Below are 21,756 nucleotides of genomic sequence, written 5' to 3'. Positions count from 1 at the left end.
ATTTTTTTTAAATAATACATATTTAACAAATAATCCTCTATGAGCAAAATTCCTCTAACTACAACTACAACCAATGACAAATTGTTTCACTCATCTTTTTCCATAGACAGTGATGTCTGCAATAAAACATAATATTTAAAAATATGTGCAGAACATTTGTATAGTATACCCTCTAAGCATTATACTAGTGTTCTAATAATCCCCAGTACAACCCTACAACATAATCATTTGTTACATTTAAATTGTTTGATGAAAATAAATGAACTCTGGATACTTTGGTACTTCTAGTGACAGTCCTAAAGGGAATTGTTCATTATTATTTCTGAACAGCATATGTGATCATTAGAAATGCTAAATAGAGGAAATTTGACTGAGGCTTTAAAAGAAAGTGATGTGACTCATAAAGAATATTACATTCTATGTCTATTTGCTTGTAGGCTTGCCTCTGCTGATTTATCACATTAACAGAGTTGTAACAAATGGCACTTACTTTAGTGTAAATTCAACTTACTCTGAAACATTAATTATTCTCATTCGTCTGTTTGCAGATTACACTCTACTCTGAGAGATTTGATGAATTCCAGAATTCTTTGACGAAAAGCAATGAAGTTTTTACGACTTTCAAAAAAGAAATGGAGAAGGTAAGTTTTATTTTACTTTAGATATATATATATATATATATATATATATACTGTAATTCCTTGGGAAGAAGGCTTTAATGTCTCTGCTATTTTTGAAATCGCTTTCCATTTTTCCATTTAATCACCCATTTTACTGAGAAGGGCTTCATAGACTGTAATAATGCTCAATTTATCAAAATTCACATTATCAACCATTGATGTTGTGGCCATATATTTCTATGTAAAAAAGAAAAAAGCAATAGATCAGAGAAAATGCATAAATATTTACATGTTGTCATTAATTATATAATACTGTAAAACAGTAGTATTAATAAACCTATTTGCTTTTTTTTAATTCCATGATAATTCCCCTTTAACTCATTTTCAAACCATTGAAGAACAAAACAATGAGCGTCCTTGCGATGATCATTTTTATCCTTTGGCTCATTACAACAAATGTTAGTAAATGTAACTAATCATTTTAAAGCTGATGAATGGAAGAGGGTTTTTTTTTATAAATTCCACAATATTTAGTGTAAGTCAGTTGTAAGACCTCTTTTATGAATCCAGTTTGATTCCAAGATGTACTCTAAGACAATAAAGTAAAAAGATACCAAAGGTATACCCTCACATTTGTAACCATTTCCACTATGAGCTTCACATCATGTCTCAGTTGTGTTGTGTTATCTCTTATGTTCTCATGTCTGTATATATTTTCCCTACCTTGTACAAGCTGCTTTTATGGAATATGTTGTAATTATCCCTGGCACATTATATACAGATAAGGATGTGAGTGAGCATTATTAACTAATTCACACATTGTGTGCTTTAAAAATAGTGGCCCAGATTTATCAAGCCCTGGAGAATGATAAATAGCATGGTGATAAAGTACCAGCCAGCCAGCTCCTAACTGCCATTTTTCAAACACAGCATGTGACATGGCAGTTAGGAGCTGATTGGTTGGTACTTTATCACTGTGATATTTATCACTCTCCAAGGCTTGATAAATGGGTGCCAGTGTATGTTTAATTTTAATACGATATAAAATGTACATTAGCTGTGGATAATTGATGCATCTATTAGCACATAGACAATGATTTAAATAAATGTAACATACAGTATAAAAATATATTGTAGTATAAACAACTATAGTGTAAAACACATACATATATAGTGATATACAAAAATTTTATGTGATATGCCAAAGGTCTGGGCTACACCCCATATGTCAGTCACTATAATGCACATGAGCCCATGTGCTGTAATGAAAAAGGGTGCAGGCAAGTTGGAAGCCTCCCTAATGGGGGTGCGGTCTGATGAGGGGGTGGCGTCTGTTGAAGGGGTGGGATCCCTCCTCATAGGGCCTGATTGTACACACTTGTGGCTTTCCTTGCATCTTTTGCTGCAGTTGTGTCTGGAACCCAGGGATGGCTTGGGAACTAAAAGTGGCCCTGTAAAATTTTGTAGTAGTGGCCCGACATGGGCAGCACAAGAGATATAACATACCATCACTGGATGGCAGAGTTGCTGTACTGCAGATATGGAATAACAGAATAAATGGGGACAATACAGTGTACTGAGTGCGGTGGGCTGCCTGTCATGTGGGGGGTGGAGCCACATAACAACACACAAAACAGGCCACACAGACACGTCGGCCTACCAGGAATTTTCCTGGTGAGCCCAATGGCCAATCCACCCCTGATTACAGCTATCTTTTGCAAGCATGGAATGCTAGCAAATGATGGGTACCTGTTGTGAGTTTGGTCCTAGCTTATTCCAGGGTGACTATTGCTGTTCAGATGCCACTCCTTGCCTGTTCCTCAGCTCTGTGAATCCTGTTGTAGAGTGGCACTTCTACTTCTCCTTATGATGTGTGATGGAGCATGATCCGGTGTGCATCGATATCGCTCCCTTACTGTTTTGGCATACAGCATGGGACCGATTGGAATTATGTTGGTAATTGGAAGTACAGTACATTACTCCCACTTTCTGCGACTGGCACTATTCTTCCAGTAATACAGTGCGTGGGGAGATGGCACTTGTGCAGAAGATAGCAAATGCTCCGGCATAGTGACAGAGTCTTTTCTTTCACTGTGTGGTGCCATCTTTCTGAAGATACTGTATCACTTAAAATAGGCCGCTATATAGGTGAGGATCCTTTTGCCAGCACCAGTCAGGTACGCTCTTGGAGCAGGGTCTACCTGGACCCTGCACCCATTATACATATGTGTATGCTTCAAAACTATGCAACTTTGCATTTTTAGTGCAGAAAACTTTTAAGATGCATTGTGCAGTTAAGAAATGAGATTGCATAAGCAGGGATAACTGTATAGTAGTGTCCCACATTACAATAGAAATATGTAGTAATACCCCCATAATAATAGATATATATAGTAGTGTCCACATTATATTAGAAATGAATGCTCCCAGCAAGAGATGCTGTGGGAAAGTGCAATCAGGCTCCTCTCTTCACGCCAACCACAGCCGCCAGAGGAGGAAGTGTGATGTGGCGTCATGACATCACTATTGCGCTCCCAGTAATCCTGACAAACTGGGAGGCGCTGTCATGCTGCCAAGCACCATGGTCTTGTTACTTTGTGGCACATTATAATTGTGGCAATTGCGGTCACGGGTGAAAAGTGTGTGGCAGGTGGTACTGAGTACCCGCTGCCATATTCTTAAGGGTACTCCGTACCCGAGCGTACCCGTATACTTGCACCACTGGTAATATATATATACAAGTAATTCAGTGGCATAAAATGTACAAGGTGAAAACCAGCACAGAGCATAATAATTTCATAACTACGTAATAAAGATCACTTTCGATGTTCTAACCAATATTTCTTGAACAAGTTCCAGTCATATCTCATTTCAATGGCACCTGACAAGGGGTGGGATATACTATGCAGCAAGTGAACAGTCAATTCTGCAAGTGTATGTGTGGGAATCAGGATAAATGGGCAAGCATAAGGATGCGAGAACTTTAACAAGGGCCAAATTATAATGGCTAGACGACTGGATCAGAGCATCTACAAAACAGCAGGTATTGTGGGGTATATCTGATATGCAGTGGTTAGTACCAACCTAAAGTGGTCCAGGAAAAGACAAATGGTAAACTGGTGACAGGGTCATGGGCACCCAAGGCTCATTGATGCACGTGGGAAGTGAGGGCTAGTGTGTCTGCTCCTATCCCACAGAAGAGCTACTGTAGCACAAATGGCAGAAAAACTTCATGCTTGCTTTTAAAGAAAGGAGACAAAACATACAGTGCATCACACCTTACTGCATATTGGGCAGTGTAGCCACAGACTGGTCAGAGTGCCCATGCCATGCTGACCCCTTTACACCTCCAAAAGTGCCTACAATGAGCACTATAGCAATGGAAGATGATGGCCTTAACTAATGAATCATGTTTGCTTTTACATCATGTGGCAGTCCTGGTGTATGTGCATCATTTAGCTGTGGAAGAGATGACACCAGGATGCACTATGGGAAGGAGCAGAACCGGCGGAGGCAGTGTGATGCTCTGGGCAGTCTTCTACTGGGAATTCTTGGGCACTGGCATTCATATGGATTTTATTATGACAATTACCATCTACTGTACTTAAATATTGTTGCAGACCAAATATGGGTCAGAGCTGTTTGCTAGCATGAGGACAGATGTCCCGGGCCCCGCGATTTTAAGAGCATTCGAGCAGGGCTGACTGTTGCCTCTGGAGCTTCTTGGGAAGCAGTTAGAGAATATTGCCTGAACACCAGGGCCATATTATCCATAAGGCTGACTAGGGTAAAGCCTAGGGGCTCATTCAAACCGTTATTATTTATACATTTTAAAAATAACAAATGGCAGCTACAGAGGCCTTTTAAGTGAAGAGGGGACCCACGTGCAGCCTCATCTTTTCCAGAAACTAGTATACTCTGGCTTAAAGCAAGAGCCTACTGCGCATGTACAGGTCTCCGTGAACATGGCGTCTGCACCTTGTTCCTGGAGACACCTCCAGTGCGGACCTAGGGGCCCATGTGCATCACACACTGCACCCATTATAGAATCGCCTATGGGCAGCCAACATGTACAAGTAGAATGTCATGAAAAGAGGTCAGCATACTTTATTTCAATTGGGTATCAGTGTCCGTGTGAATACTGAAAGTGTAAATTATAGAATAAGAGCTGCTTCTTAAACGTCTGCCTGTGAATTTGACACAGAGATGGACACTGGGGGGAAGCCCGAAATACCTGAAAGCCTAGGGGCATATCCATGGGATTAGTACACACAGTCAGTGCAGCCAGGCAGCATTCTCTACCTACCTCCCAGCTGGCAGCCAGATTGTGAATGGCTGTCAGTTTGCTGATTGGTGGATGGATGGAGTCATCCACCAGAGTGCTGACAGCCATTTACTGTATGGAAGCATGTGGAGAAATAGTGCGGGACCTCAGGAGGGGTACATTTTTTTTTTATTTTTTTTTTTATTCCCATGAAAGGGGGATAAGGGTCCCAGTGCATTGGTTTGTCAAGGGCCTTAAGATGGTACTGCAATGCTCTTATTATAGTGCGGTCAATGAAATGCTCTCTGTATTATATGGCAGGCACTGCTGTGCTCTCTTTCTTTCATGACAGGCACTGCAACACTCTCTGCAATACAAGACAGGCACTGCAACACCCTCTGCATTATATAACAGGCACTGAAATTACTGCATATGGCAGGCCATGTGACACTGTATTATATGGCAGTCACTGCATTTCTCAATGTATTATATGGAGATCACTGCATTGTCTCAGTATTGTTTGGTGGCCACTGCATTGCTGTATTATATGGCAGTCACTACATTGTCTGTATTATTTGGCTGTCACTGTATTGTCTCTGTATTTTATGATGGTCACTGCATTGCTCTCTATATTATATGGTGTTCACTGCATTGCTCTCTGGATTTTATGGCAGTCACTATGTTGTCTATGTATTATATGCAACCATTTTGTTGCTCTCTGTATTACATGGCAGTTATTGTGTTATCTCTGGGGTGTGATATGGGATACTGGCATTTGGGATACTGGCAGTCAGAAGGCTGACACTGGCATCCCGATGCGCAGTATCCTGACAGGGGTCAGGTAAGTATGCTTACCCTGCCCTTTTCACCCCTTACCCCAACCCTCCCTTCCATCAGCCTAACCCTAACCTTCCCCCCCTCGCAGTCTAAACCACCTGGTGGTGCCTAACCATAACCCCCCTCCACGCAGCCTAACCCTCGACGGGGGTGCCTATCCGAACAACCCTCTCCCCACAGCCTAACCCTAACCATCCACTTGCAGCCTAAACCTAACCCCCCCCCACCCCCAGCATACTTACATTTGGGATGTCGGCGGTCGTGATTCGAGTACCTGCATGTCGTCCCTTGTCAGAGCTCTGGCATCTGCATTTTGGCTGCATGTCGGGATTCCGGCGTCAGGATTTAGAGCGTTGGCATCCCAACTACCGGCATCCTGGATGCATCCTTATCTCTGTATTATATGGTGGCCATTGGGATTCTCACTGCATTATATGGTGGTAACTTCGAAGCTCTGTTTAATATAGCAGGCATTGCAACTCTTTCTGCCACACCCCTTCAATCAGCTGGTAATATAGCTTTGTGCCGCCTACCTTCAGTTGGCCCCTACCATTGCATTCCCCTGTGGGCCCTATATGTCTTAAACTGGCACTGGCCTTATCTGCTTCTTTTTGTCTCTCGTGTCCAGAGTTATATTGCATCAGATCTCCCCTCCTCTGGCTAGCTCTTGTTTTCTAAAGCCTGTGTCCCTTATCTATATTGTTCTGGTCTCTGTTGTCTCTACACCACAAATTACTACTAAAGCCATCTCTTTCATGTCTTTACTGTAGATCTCAAGGCGCATAGTGACGTAACTGCATAGCAGAATTAGACCTAATGTACAAAACAGTCTGGACATTATTATTATTATTATTATTATTATTATTATTATTATTAATATTAGTGACATCACTAAAATGCTTGGTACTATATGAATATTTGCAGAGAAACTACATACATGCACAATAATAATGTCATCCAGTACAACAAAGCTATACATAAACACTATAACACTAAACACTATAACAAAAAACACAACAACAAAAGTTTAATAACAAATTTCTCCAAGTGGAATTTATTAACTGTATAATGTAGCAATAGTACATATTAATTTAATACCATGTAACATATAGAATAGTGAAAGTTTATGTAACAATTTATATTTTGAAAGACAAAAGGTGTTGTTTTTCCTGCAAGATGCATCATGTAACTCACAAAGACTTGACAGCATTGTAAAATATTAATGTTACAATACGTTTTCTCTTTGAACAGTAGACATAAAATGTAATTACCTTTGTCAAAATACAGTGATCAGATCAGCATTGAGACATTTATTTTCTTTCGACACCTTGTTCATTTTATTTTTGCAGCATCTAGTAATTTGCTTTTATGATTATGTGCTAACTGAATTTGTGCTCTAAATTTGCTAGATGACAAAAAAAATGAAGAAACTTGAAAAGGATACGAACACATGGAAAACACGATTTGAGAACTGTAATAAGGCACTGCTAGACATGATTGAAGAGGTAGGAGATTGTATGTCTAGTCATCACTGACCAGCAGAGTAGTGGATTTAGGGCTTTTCTTCAACCTATAAATACTCTGACAGTTTTGTTAACGTATGACAAGTGCACGTCATCATGAGCAGTTATCAAGAAATATGAAGTGTAATTAGAGGAAATTTATTATGTATAAATGGGTTGTTCAATGTAAAGTGGTAGTTACTTAGGGCACAGTTTAGCAAATAAAAGGGCCGATGTATTAACCTGGAGAAGGCATAAGGAAGTGATAAACCAGTGATATGTGCAAGGTGATAAAGGCAGCAGCCAATCAGCTCCATTATGTACATTAACAGGATCTGATTGGCTGGTGCGTTTATCACCTTGCACATATCACTGGTTTATCACTTCCTTATGCCTTCTTCAGGTTAATACATCTGCCCCAAAGTGATTGTGGGACAAATTCAGATCTGATCGCAGCAACAAATTTGTTAGCTAATGGGCAAAACCATGTGCAATGCATGGGGGACAGATATAACATGTGCAGAGAGAGTTAGATTTGGGTGGGGTGTGTTCAAACTGAAATCTAAATTGCAGTGTAAAAATAAAGCAGTCACTATTTACCCTGCACAGAAACAAAATAACCCACCCAAATCTAACTCTCTCTGCACATGTTATATCTGCACCCCCCTGCAGTGCACATGGTTTTGCCCATTAGCTAACACATTGGCTGCTGGGATGAGGTCTGACTTAGGCGCTGTGTTGGTTCAGTAGGGTAGCATTGTACAGTAAAAGTTCTGGGATGATGTAATCACTAACAGCAATATTCTAGAAGAGCAACATGGGTTTCAAGTACACGTTTATTTTATTGTGTTTTTATTACATTATTTTGTTTTAAATATTAATTTACAATGGTATATTCATAGTAAGCTTTGTTTTCACATCGTCAAAATAACCTGGGTTATTGCCAGGTTGTTGTCGGGTCGAAAGCGCCATAACCCAGGTCGAGCATCCCTGCATTTCAACCCGGGTTAAAAGAAGGGTTAAATGCGGGTCGAACCCAGGTCGGTGTGTAGTGTGAAAGCCTCTGACCTGGGATATTCAACCTGGGTCTCAGAAAAAGGTGCTGATTGGCCGTTTATGTGGCTGCTCAGGGCAGTCCCCAGCCCCTCCTTTTATTTCCTTTGAAACCTCAACAATGTGAGCCAGAAAAGTCCATTTTAAATTACATCCCAGTGTTTAACATGGTTGATCCGGGTTCAGTGTAAAAGGCACCAACCCGGGAATAACTCAAAAACTGCAATGTGAAAGGATCTGAGCTTGCTCGGACACAGGTCAGACCTGGGTTCAAAAGTCGGGTCCGACCTGGGTTTGCGATATGAACACAGTATTTGAGAGATGTTATTTGTAGATACAGAATTTAGTATTAATAGATTAATACTTTTGTTTGGCTAAATGAAACTTCATGTAAAAGTTATATATCTATTATTGTCCTATTGCAGAAAACTATGAGGGCCAAGGAATATGAATGCTTTGTGGTAAAAATTGAAAGGCTGGAAAAACTTTGCAGAGCGCTGCAGGAGGAAAGACTTGAACTATACAAAAAAATTAGAGAAGCCAAGACACAAAATGAGGAAGAGGAGGAAGAAGATACAGCTGGTGAGGACATTGACACTGCTGCACATGATGAAACGTCTATCACAGAGCCGTCTGTAATTGATGAAAAAATTATCAGAGATCTAGAAACAGCTTTTATGGTGACCCACCTCCTGGAAGAGACAGTAGAAGAAAGCAGCCTGGAGTGTCCACAACCTGAAGCTGGCAAATTAGCTGCAGATGAGAAACCTGCACCGCCATTACAAGGTGCAACCTGCTCTGCTACCACTGAACAGAACCCTTCAGTGGGAGAATCACAGCAAACATCAATGAAAGATGATATGGAAGATGTAGACTAAGCCTAACTTTAAGAGATATGCAAAGGGGATGCGGTCAACATCCCGCTGGACGGAATCCCGGCGGTCGAAATACCGACGCCGGAATCCCGACCGCCACAATCCCGACCGCCACAATCCCGACATATTCTCCCTCCGTGGGTGTCCACGACACCCATAGAGGGAGAATATAATAGTGTGCCAAGCGTAGCGAGGCACCGTGCCCGCAAGGGGCTGCGATCCGCTCGCCACCCCTGTCAGGATTGTGTGGTCGGGATTCCGGCGTCGGTATTTCGTCTGCCGGGATCCCGTCCAGCGGGATTACGTACTGATCCCATGCAAAGTATACTATTTCAAAGTCCATATAGTTAGCCTCTTCATAAATGCTAGACATCCAAAGGCAAAGCTCGAAAGAATTCATGACATTAAGTTTAATCAAAAGACCTGCCAAATGATCTCAATGCCTTCCCATATGATGTAAAAGGGATTGTCCACCTTCAGATGACTTTGATTTTTTTGCCTTGCATATGCTCGCCAGCAACTTTTACTACTTACTTCGCTTTATCCTTTCTGGCTTTTTTTTCTGTACGTTTCAGAAGCCACCTGTTGCACTGGGTTACACCGTAGCTCTGCTGTGATGTCAACATTTATCACTGTTTTATCTACAAACTAGCACTGTGTCACTCACATCCAAGATATATTAATGTTTCTGATGTCATAGTCAAAGGCGTCACAAGGGGGGTGCAGACCGCACCTGGTTGTCACCCTTCCAGGAGGTGATAAAAAAATTGCTGGCTCCTCCACATTGACCGGGAGTTGGGTGCAAAAGTGTAAAATTATCCTGCAGTGCCTAGCTCTTATAACTGAGAAGGAGCCAGCAGTGCAGGCAGTGTACAGGGGCAGCCCAGCATCTCTGGGGATGTTAGGCACATCGGTGGAGTGATGTAAATGGAAGACTTCCCAAAAGGCCATGCCCTCATAGTGATGTCAACAGGGGATGTCCTGATATGCCACTCCCCTTTCTGCAAGGATAGTCCTCCTTTTCAGGCAGGGTGCTAATGCCACACCCAGGTGTCACTGACCCCAATGCCACCACTGGTCATAACGATATGATTGAAGAGCATATAAGGAAGCCAAAGAGATCAAATAATGTGTTGGTGAAAAGGAAAATCCAGAAAAATGTCCTAAGGGGGCCCATAGCCGAAGTCCTTGACACGGCTACATTATCTGTATTCCCAGGCAGGGCCGGCAACAGAAATCTTGGGTCCCGGTACAGTGAGATCTTTGGGGCCCCCCAGATCATATATGTAAGAAACGTAATAAAATATATAAATATTTATACAAATATATAAATATGTATATCACAGTCTGTGTCTCCCTCCCCCCATCCTCCCACACACAGTCTGTGTCTCCCTCTCTCCTTCCTCCCACACACCCCACTGTCTGCCTCTCCCCAATGACTCCATGCTGCATTCCTAACTCCACCACCTCATCCCAAAGCCCTGTGTCCCCTCACCAAGTCACTCTTACACCAGGGAAATACTCACCTGCACTGCACTCCACAGTATTCACACCCAAACACCATACAACAGTCACCATGTGGCCCTCACATACCACCAGAAGATGCCAGCGCAGGGCACAGGAATCCTGGCCAATGGAGCTGCTGCCATTTCCCGTAGCTGCCTGCAACAGAACTGGACCCGGAAGAGCTCACATCCCTGCTGGGCACTAAGTGGAGTATCTTTGGGGCCCCTCTGATCCCTGGGGCCTGGTACAGGTGTCCCCTATGACCTCCCCCCCCCCCTGTCGCTGGCCCTGTTCCCAGTGCCCCTGTCTGTAATTCAGTTTTGGTAACCTGCATCATGTGGCCACAGAAAGGGGTGGGTGTACAAGTGGGAGATCAAGTCATAGTTTGCTGTCTCTTAACTATGGCTTATCATTGGTCCCCTACTCACTCTCCAAGCAGTGGAGAAGCCAGGAGAAAAAAACTGCACAAAGGACTCTAGCTAGGGACACTGGTCAGATTAAGAAACTATTTCCTAAATGCGTTTGTAGATTTAAGGCTTTCCGTGGGATTGTTATTAATTGGAACACTGCGTTTACTTCACCATGACGCAGATGACAGCAAATTTAGCTTCCTTCATTTAATCCATGGGGTTATTTTTCATAAATAATAAAATATGCAAGTGTTGCTCAGCCTATTGGGTAGGGCTAGGATATAACATGCTGATATTATTACAGAACATGGTTTGGTTTCCACTTGATAGGAATGGCAAGATAAAAAATAGGCACAACATATGTAATTTACAAACTTGGCATTAATTCACGTTTAACTCTTACGGTTATATATTACATTAAAAAACAATACTTTGTTGTTTGTGGATAAAAGTGTTGTTTTTAATTAGATTTATTTAAAATCCTAGACATTTTTGATTTTTGAAAAGGCAAATGATGTTGAATAATTGTATTGATGTTTTGGTAATGAGCCTGCAGCGATTACTGAAAATCCTTATTTGAAAGGATGTGTCCATGTGTTTTTATTGTAGTAGTGATAAGTGCAGATTACATAATAAACACTTACTGGGTTATTTCAATATCATTAAAAATTTTCATTAGACATTCTTTTACACAGCACAGCAGAGTAGTATATTTTCTATATTAAGGGGATGGAGCTGGGAGCATACCAAAAAAAAACGGAGTAACTTTGTACTTTGGCAAAACCAAGCTGCACTGCCAGTGGGCCATATTTGGAATGTACAGAGAGAATGATATTTGGGAGGGGGCGTGTCCTATCTCAAACCTAAATTGCAGTGTACAAATAAATCTGTCCAGCATTAGTGGGCTACATGCAAAAACAGTGAGTATTTACCCTGCATACAATAAATAAATAAATAAATGTATTGGCACCCCTTGCATTGCAATAAAATGTGCCCATGTGGAAAGACAAATTATTTTGCTTTGCTCCAAACATTGAATCAGCCCCTAAATCTACAAAGGACCTAATAACAACAAGCAACATGTGTTTCATAAACCAAATGCTGAATATTAACCCCACTCATTGCATTAAAACAATATTATTGATAATGAAAACTAAAAATCAGATTGTAGTTATAAATCCCCTACCCATACACAAGCATCCCATACAGTTAGGAGAAAAATTATTAGAAGAATCAGCCTATTTTATACACTCTCAAACAAAACATATCAATTACAATGCACTCCAACCTAAAATGCACCGTTTGGATAATCACTGTAAAAAAAAATTTGGCTTGGGATATTATTAAAGCACTAAACCCATGTAAGTAGTGAGCAGAGTGGCTTTGTAACACTCTTCTGAGCTCTGTTGACCTCCTCTACCTCCCACCTCTGTCATCATGCAAGATGCTGAGAACTGTGACTAAGTGGCTGCCAAATTTAGTTTGAACTCCAGATAGGAATTTAAAAGTACATAGGTTCTATTTACCATACAGATCTGCCCCTTTACTCATACGGAAAGAGCAGTTTCCACATGATTATCACTAAATTTAGTGAAACTGCTATGAAGCCTATAATGCAGGAGAAATTGCAGATATCTCCTGTGTTATTGTCATCAACTCTCACCATTCCAATACACTGCATAGGGGGTGGCGGTGCACTACGATCCAATTGCCATCTACGCATGGTGTTAGTGAAAAAGGTTAGTTAGAATAAATGTAGATACTTCCCTAATGAAAAAGTGCAACAGGATGTGGTACTCGGATGTACTCCATCCATGAATATTGTAGCTATAATCAGTCAGTGATTCTTTAGGCTGGAACAATCTGGCAGATGTAGTAAGCATGTGTACCCCAATGGGGTAGGTACAAGTTCATTAAATGCCAACCTGAACCTACCCATTAAGGTACGCTGCCTGCTACATCTGGCCAATTGTTCCACAATTTCTATAAAGGTGGAAGGAATCTGGAGCCTAACCATCAAATAGAACCAAACGCTGACGTACATCTGGTATGCTCACTACCTCAATGGTTGCTTAAATTCTCTATTTAAGCTAATTACTTTATATATTATATTGAATGTTGTCTATTATCCACCATTGTTTTCTATTGTATCTGCTCAGTTTGAGCCATATGCCTCTGTTCATATTCCTGTACTAAATAAATAGTTTTATGGATAATACACTATTTGTGGTTCCCTTCTATCCCTACATGGCACCATTCTAGAGAACCATTGATTATGACAATGGGGGTAATTCCAAGTTGATCGCAGCAGGATTTTTGATAGCAACTGGGTAAAACCATGTGCACTGCAGGGGAGGCAGATATAACATGTGCAGAAAGAGTTAGATTTGGGTGTGGTGTGTTCAATCTGCAATCTAATTTGCAGTGTAAATATAAAGCAGCCAGTATTTACCCTGCACAGAAACAATATAACCCACCCAAATCTAACTCTTTCTGCACATGTTATATCTGCCTCCCCTGCAGTGCACATGGTTTTGCCCAGTTGCTATCAAAAAATCCTGCTGCGATCAACTTGGAATTACCCCCAATATTCACAGACGAATCATGTCTGAGTGCCACGCCCTGATGCACTTATTCCGTTAAGAAAAGTATCTATTAATTTAATCACTTACATCATTATCACATACAGTGGATAGTGGACCTTATTTAGTAAGGATTGTAAATTCTGTTAAACAGCACAATTTACAATCCTTTTGCTCCCGTCCAGCGATGCGATCACGCTGAAATTGCGATTGAGCCGCAGTTTCAGTGTGATTGCTGAAATTGTGGATGCCTCCTGCTGCTGCAGCCTGGCTGCGACTGCAGGTGCCCGCCGCCAATTTTCCCATTTCAGCGACTGCGTGTGACAACACGCAGACACCTCGATAATGCCCATGACACGCCTCCATTTTGCCAACACCGCCCCCGCAACGCTCCATCTCCGCCTTGGAAACAGAGCATTGCCACCCCGCGAATGCCTCTGCCTGTCAATTAGGCAGAGGCGTTCCCCGTTAATGCTAACCATTAGCATTAACTGCGCACACACGCAGGATGGGACCTGCATGTGCGCAGTGGGGGCCATTGTGAAAACTGTGGATGGATCGCAATTTGCGATCCAACCTGAATTAGGCCCAGTGCCAAGTGTACACTTCTAGCTATTCTTCTTCACTAGTTTACCCTAGGGCCCACTTGGGTGACCTGTGGCGTGTACTAACCAACCAATCAGCTGCTCTGTATATGTTTATAACTGTAATGTCAACTTCTCCATTGGCTCACTTCACCACTTTTATCACTGCTTAATACATCTCCCCCTAAAACTGTTATACACATCTCATATGGTGATAGAATACTATTTGCAATGAATAGTTATTCTGGGCAACTTAAGGCCATTAGTGGCAAAAGTATAGCTTATCGGAGTAGCTGTCCCGACTCAGTAGCTTTAAAAAAAAAAAATAGCATTAAAGACATTCCAGAATCAATGCAAAAAGTAACAAAAAAGAAAGTTAGGTTTCAGGGTCATTTATCTCCATTCTAATAAATAACCTATAGTGATTTGTAGTAAAATAGCTAAGAAAAATGTACTTGCTATTTAATGAAAAGAAAAACTTCTATGCTCTATAAGTAATGTTTGTAAAACCTAAAAGCTCATAGTCACAGAACAAGGGTGGTCCCATATTATAGAGAGGCTTATAAGTTTCACTAAGGGGCAGAATTACAAGTGGTGCAGCAAGTGCATTGCACCAGGGCCCCCGGGGACTAAGGGGCATATTGCTGCCCTGATTGGCACACTGCCCAAGCAGTGTTGGTCAATTTGATCCACACAGGGACCAGGGTGGGCCCCACTGCCTGAGGAACCTGCCCCTTACCTTACGGAGGAGAGGCTACTGTGTGTAGCCTCAGCAGCCTGCCAGAGTAATAGGGAATTCCTGCCACCTATCAGCGCTGATGATCACAGGCGGATTCTGCCTCTAATTCACAGACAGCTGTTAATTCTTCCTGATTCACAACTGTCTGTGAATTAAAGGCAGCTCACGGCCAGTGTAAGTGGCATTGTCAAAGCCTGCCTAACCGAGTGACAAATTGAGGAAAGTACAGGAGGTGGGGTCCCCTCTCAGACAGAGCAGAGGCTGCTGTGTTCCTACCCCCACCAAGGTACATCCCCCACTGCCTCCGTCTGTCACTCTCTGCCTCTCCCTGTCACCCATTGCCTCTCCCTGTCACCCTCTGGCATAAGGCATATTGTGAACTTAGAGTGGGGCAGAGGAAGCACCTGAGCCCACCATTTACAAGTTTGTCACTGGTTTCACTGTCTTCAGAGGATTGGGACAGACATACACTGTGACACCATTGTGATGCTGTTGAATAAAGTGGACATTTTATTCTACCTAAACATTAGTCCATAATGTTGATATGTTACACTGATCATAGAATAAGAAAAACACATTTAAAGAAAACTCATTGTAATAACATGAAATAAAATTTATATTTTAGGTGAGCAAATCACCCAAAGATGGAAATCGGAAAATATTATTGTTTCTGGAAAGACATTATGAGGTTAATTCTGATTTCTCATGGGTGTGTAATTAACAAAATGTCTAGTGTATATTGTATTATTTGCAATTTTTACAAGTAGTAAAAAAAAAGATAAGTCAACTGTGACTTACCATAAGTTATAAACAAACATCAGGATTTTTTATGATATACTTCTACTAAAATTATATTTGACATTTTGAAAACATGTCCATCATATAAAAACATATAAAAACATGTATTTTTTAGAGACAATGGAAAAAATCTGAAATACAATTAACCTCAAAAAATGTTGTATATAAGTAAAATCTTCCTTTAGGCCTTTTGGACTTAGGGAAGTAAGGCAAAATATTTATTTGTTTTTCTCATACGTCCTAGAGGATGCTGGGGTCACCATTAGAACCATGGGGTATAGATGGGATCCACAGGAGACATGGGCACTTTAAGACTTTCAAAGGGTGTGAACTGGCTCCTCCATCTATGCCCCTCCTCCAGACTCCAGTTTTAGAATTGTGCCCAGTGAGACTGGATGCACTACAGGGGAGCTCTGTTTCTCTGAAAAAATACTTATTGTTAGGTTTTTTTAAGTTCAGGGAGGCTGCTGGCAACAGTCTCCCTGCTTCGTGGGACTTAGGGGAGAGAAGTATGACCAACTTCCAGTGAGTTCAAGGGCTCTGCTTCTGGCTACAGGACACCATTAGCTCCTGAGGGTGCTGATCGCTGGGTACGCCTAGATGCTCACTCCCGCAGCCTGCCGTCACCCCCTTACAGAGCCAGAAGTCAGAAGACAGGTGAGTAGCAGAAGAAAAGAAGACTTCAGTGACGGCATTTCTGAGGTACCGCGCAGCGGTCGGACGTTGCGCGCCTGGCTCCCACACACGCACACAGCACTACAGGGTAGAGGGTGCGGGGAGGCGCCCTGGGCAGCTAAAAATCCTCAGTGTACACTGGGAAGAAGGGACATTAGTGCCAAGGCACTGTCCTAACCCCCGCCAGTATATTCATTTATTGAAATAAGAAGCGTGCCATTAAGGGGGCGGAGCTTCATCCTCACAGCTCACTCGGCGCCATTTCCTCTCCTCAGGCTGCGGAGAAGGCGGTCCTTCCTCACACTGCTGACAAGTATCAGGGTGCAAAACGGGGGGGGGGGGGGCACAGGATAATTGGTACAATATACTTAATATTAAAAGCGCTACAGGGCTGGGGCATTTTTTTGTGTTTTCAGACCCGTCAATTTGGCGCTGGGTTGTGAGCTGGCAAATCCCCTCTGTGTCTCTCTGACAGACTTTACTGTGGGTCTGTGGGTGTTTGGTACACGTGTGTCGACATGTCTGAGGCTGAGTGCTCTTCCCAGTAGGAGGCTATATTAGGGACACAAACGGCTGTGGGGGTGACCCTGTCGGCACCGCCAACTCCTGATTGGGTAAATATTTTGAATGCTTTGAATCCTAATGTGGCTCTTATTAGTAAGAGATTAGATAAGTCTGAGTCTCAGACCCAGGCATGGAAGAAATCTGTGGAGGATATGTTATTACACGTTCAGGACCCCTCGGGGTCACAAAAAAGTACTTTTGCCCTGTTGGCAGACACTGGTACCGACACAGACACTGATTCCAGTGTCGACTATAGTGATTCCAGATTAGATCCAAAATTGGCAAAGAGCATTCAGTACATGATTGTGGCGGTTAAAGATGTATTACATATCACTGAGGACCCTGCTGTTCCTGATAAAAGGGTCTGTTTGTATAAGGGAAAGAAACATGAGGTAACGTTTCCTCCCTCTCATGAACTGAACACTCTATTTGAAAAAGTCTAGGAAAGCCCTGACAGAAAGCTTCAGATTCCCAAAGGATTCCGGTGGCTTATCCGTTTCCCTCTGAGGATAGGGAAAAGTGGGAGTCACCCCCCCCCCCCCCCCCATTGTAGACAAGGCCCAATCACGTTTGTCAAAATGGTGGCTCTCCCGTCACCTGGCACGGCAGCCCTTAAGGATCCTGCAGATCGTAAGCAAGAAAATACATTAAAATCCATTCTGCGACCACAGGTACGCTACTCAGACATGTCATTGCATCTGCGTGGGTGAGTAGTGCTAACAAAAAGTGGACAGATAACTTGTCATCTGATATAGATACCCTAGATAGGGATAGCATCCTCTTGACGCTGGGTTATATCAAGGACGCTGCAGTGTACCTAAAGGAAACTGTGAGAGATATTGGCCTTTTGGGATCAAAGGCCAATGCCATGGCAATCTCAGCTAGGCGAGCATTCTGGATTCACCAATGGAATGCTGACGCTGACTCCAAGAAAAATATGGAATCTCTACCATATAAAGGTGGTGCTTTGTTTGTTGACGGCCTTGCTGATTTGGTATCTACGGCTACCGCGGGTAAGTCATCTTTTTTGCCTTATGTTCCTCCACTATAAAAGAAAACACACCACTATCAAATGCAGTCCTTTCAGCACAATAAATACAGAAAAGGGCGAGGTTCTTCCTACCTTGCTACTAGAGGAAGGGGAAGAGGTAAAAGATCACCAGCCTTGTCGGGTTCCCAGGAGCAGAAGTCCTCCCTGGTTTCTGCCAACTCCACCGCATGACGCTGGGGCTCCTCTGCGGGAGTCCGCACCGGTGGCGGGGGCACGTCTAAAACTCTTCAGTCAGTTCTGGTTTCGTTCGGACCTGGACCCATGAGTTTATCAAATAGTATCCCAAGGGTACAAACTGGAGTTTCAAGACGTTCCCCCTCGCCGATTTTTCAAATCAGCCTTACCAGCTTCTCTTCCGGACAGGGAGGTAGTATGCTACGCAATACAAAGTTGTGTCAAAATCAAGTCATTGTCATGATTCTCCCATCACAACAGCGAGAATACTTTTATTCAAACCTGTTCGTGGTCCCGAAGCCGGATGGCTCGGTCAGACTGATCCTAAACCTAAAATCCCTCAATTTCTACCTAAAAAAAATTAAAAAGAATTCAAATTCAAGATGGAGTCTCTCCGAGCAGTGATCTCCAGTCTGGAGGAAGGGGATTTTATGGTGTCGGTGGACATAATGGATGCCTATTTACATGTTCCCATTTATTCTCCGCACCAGGCTTACCTGAGGTTTGCAATTCAGGATTGTCATTACCTATTTCAGACGTTGCCGTTTGGTCTGTCCACGGCTCCGAGGATTTTCATCGAAGTGATGGCGGAAATGGTGGTTCTCCTTCACGATCTCCTGATAAAGGCGAGATCCAAGGATCAGTTGGTGCAAAACATTGCTGTCTCCCTGACAGTTCTTCAACAACATGGTTGGCTCCTAATCTTGCCAAAATCACAGTTGATTCTGATGACGCGGTTGCCGTTTTTGGGAATGATACTGGACACAGAGCTACAGAGAGTTTTTCTTCCAGTGAAATAGGCTCTGGAATTTCAGAGTCTGGTCAAATAAAAGCTGAAACCAGCAAGAGTGTCAATCCATCAATGCACTCGGTTGCTGGGAAAGATTGTTGGGGCCTACAAGGCCATTCAGTTTGGCAGATTCCATGCCGGAGTGTTTCAGTGGGACCTGTTGGACAAGTGGTCCGGATCCCACCTGGACATGCACCGAAGGATAATCCTGTTTTCCAAGACCAGAATCTCACTCCTGTGGTGGCTGCACAGCTCCCACCTCCCAGAGGGGCGCAGGTTCGGGATCCAGGGCTGGATCCTAGTAACCACGGATGCAAGTCTCCGAAGCTGGGGAGCAGTCACACAGGGGGAAAGCTTCCAAGGAAGATGGTCAAGCTAGGAAACTTGTCTCCACATAAACGTTCTGGAGTTAAGGGCCATTTACAACGGCCGTCTACAAGCGGACATCTTCGCAATCTGCCCGTACTAATACAGTCAGACAATGTAACAGCAGTAGCGTACATAAACCGCCAGGGCGGAACAAAAAGCATACCAGCGCTCTGTCAGCGATCTTCATTCCAGGAGTGGACAACTGGGAAGCAGACTTCCTCAGCAGACACGATCTCCATCCAGGAGAGTAGGGCCTCCATCAAGAGGTCTTCACAGAAGTGACAAGTCCTTGGGGAATTCCTCAAATAGACATGATGGCATCTCGTCTCAACAAGAAGCTTCAGAGATATTGTTCCAGGTCGAGGGACCTTCAAGCAATAGCAGTGGATGCAGTGCCGTAACTAGGCATTTTAGCGCTGTGTGCAAGAAACGACAGTGGCGTCCCCCCCCCCCCATGTAAGACAGGGGCAGTGCGCGCCGCAGGCGCGCGAAAAATGTAGAGGGGCGTGGCTTCATGGGGAAGGGGCGTGGCCACAAAATAATAGCAATTCATACTACGGTGCACAGTAGTCTACATTATTCAAATTACGCTGCACAGTAGCGCCACTACACCAGGTAGAGCCCCTTTTATACATTACAGCAGACAGCGTCCCCCTTTTGACACATTACAGCAGACAGTCCCCCTTTTTACACATTACAGCAGACAGCGTCCCCGTTTATACACATTACGGCAGACGGTGTCCCCCTTTATACACATTGCGGCAGCCAGGCCCCCTTTTTACACATTACGGGAGCCAGTCCCCCTTTTTACACATTGCGGCAGCCAGGCCCCCTTTTTACACATTACGGCAGACAGTCCCCCTTTTTACACATTGCGGCAGCCAGTCCCCCTTTTTACACAATGCGGCAGCCTGGACCCCTTTTTACACAATGCGGCAGCCAAGACCCCTTTTTACACATTGCGGCAGCCAGCCCCCCTTTTTACACAATGCGGCAGCCAGGACCCCTTTTTACACAATGCGGCAGCCAGGACCCCTTTTTACACATTATGGCAGACGGTGTCCCCCTAAAAGAGAGAGAGAGAGAGAGATACTTACCTGACAGGCTCCTCGTGCTGGCAGCTCCCTCGGTGCAGGCAGTGAGATGAGAAGGAAGAGGAGGGAGGGGGAGCAGGGAGCCGCAGCAGCGCTATTTGATTGGTAGTAAGCGCCGCTGCAGCATCCCCCTCTTCTTCTGTATTGGCTGCCTGGCGCTGCTGTGGATGCTGGGATGAAGGAACCGCATCCCAGCATCCATAGCAGCGCCGGGCAGCCAATACAGGAGGAGAGGGGGATGCTGCAGCGGCGCTTACTACCAATCAAATAGCGCTGCTGCGGCTCCCTGCTCCCCCTCCCTCCTCCTCCTTCTCTCCGCTGCTCGGCGCTTCTGTCTTCCCCTCCACAGCGCGGCGGCGGCGCACACAGCAGAGGCGGCATGTAATGAGTCAATTTGACTCATTACATGCCGCTGGCCGTTGCGCCCTCAGGGCAACTGCGCTGTGTGCCAAGCCCCCTTGGCACACACGTAGTTACGGCCCTGAGTGGATGCACTGGTGACACCATGGGTGTTTCAGTCGGTGTATGTATTCCCTCCACTTCCTCTCATTCCAAAAGTTCTAAAAACAAAGATTTAAGCGATCCTCATTGTCCCAGACTGGCCAAGGAGGACTTGGTATCCAGTTCTTCAGGAATTATTCATAGGAGATCCCTGGCCTCTTCCCCTATGCGAGGACCTGTTATAGCAAGGGCCGTGCGTGTATCAAGACTTGCCACGGCTACGTTTGACGGCATGGCGGTTGAACGCCAAATCCTAGCCCGAAAGGGTATTCCCAGTGAAGTCATTCCCACACTTATTCAGGCCAGGAAAGGAGTAACGTCTAAACATTACCACCGTATTTGGAGAAAATATGTTTCTTGGTGTGAATCCAAGAAGGCTCATACGGAAGAATTTCAGCTAGGACGTTTTCTCCATTTTCTACAAGCAGGTGTGGATGCGGGCCAAAAGTTGGGCTCAATTAATGTACAGATTTCAGCCTTATCGGTTTTCTTTCAAAAACAATTGGCCTCCATTCCAGAAGTTCAGACTTTCGTGAAAGGCGTGTTGCACATCCAACCTCCATTTGTGCCCCCAGTGGCACCATGGGATCTTAACGTGGTGTTGCAGTTCCTTCAATCACATTGGTTTGAACCTTTACAGAAGGTGGGGTTGAAGTTCCTCACTTGGAAAGTGGCCATTCTGCCGGTCTTGGCATCCGCAAGGCGGGTGCCTGAGTCAGAGGTGTAGCTAGGGTTTTGGAGCCCAGGGCAAGATGGAAAATGCCCCCC

At 43.8% G+C, this 21,756-nt stretch overlaps 1 protein-coding gene across 1 annotated transcript in view; it reads left to right on the top strand.

Moving 5' to 3' along the window:
- Positions 1 to 13,285, top strand: part of TXLNB (taxilin beta) — a 134,216-nt gene extending 120,931 nt beyond the window's left edge. The window contains exons 8-10 of the mRNA XM_063917449.1: positions 549 to 641; positions 7,131 to 7,226; positions 8,702 to 13,285. Coding sequence (XP_063773519.1) covers positions 549 to 641; positions 7,131 to 7,226; positions 8,702 to 9,154 — 642 coding nt within the window. The 3' untranslated portion in view covers positions 9,155 to 13,285. The remainder of the gene's footprint in view (positions 1 to 548; positions 642 to 7,130; positions 7,227 to 8,701) is intronic.
- The last annotated feature ends 8,471 nt before the right edge of the window (positions 13,286 to 21,756 follow it).

This window comes from Pseudophryne corroboree, chromosome 4 (assembly GCF_028390025.1).
Source record: "Pseudophryne corroboree isolate aPseCor3 chromosome 4, aPseCor3.hap2, whole genome shotgun sequence".
Lineage (NCBI taxonomy): Eukaryota > Metazoa > Chordata > Amphibia > Anura > Myobatrachidae > Pseudophryne > Pseudophryne corroboree.
This window is presented reverse-complemented; position numbering and strand designations above follow the sequence as displayed.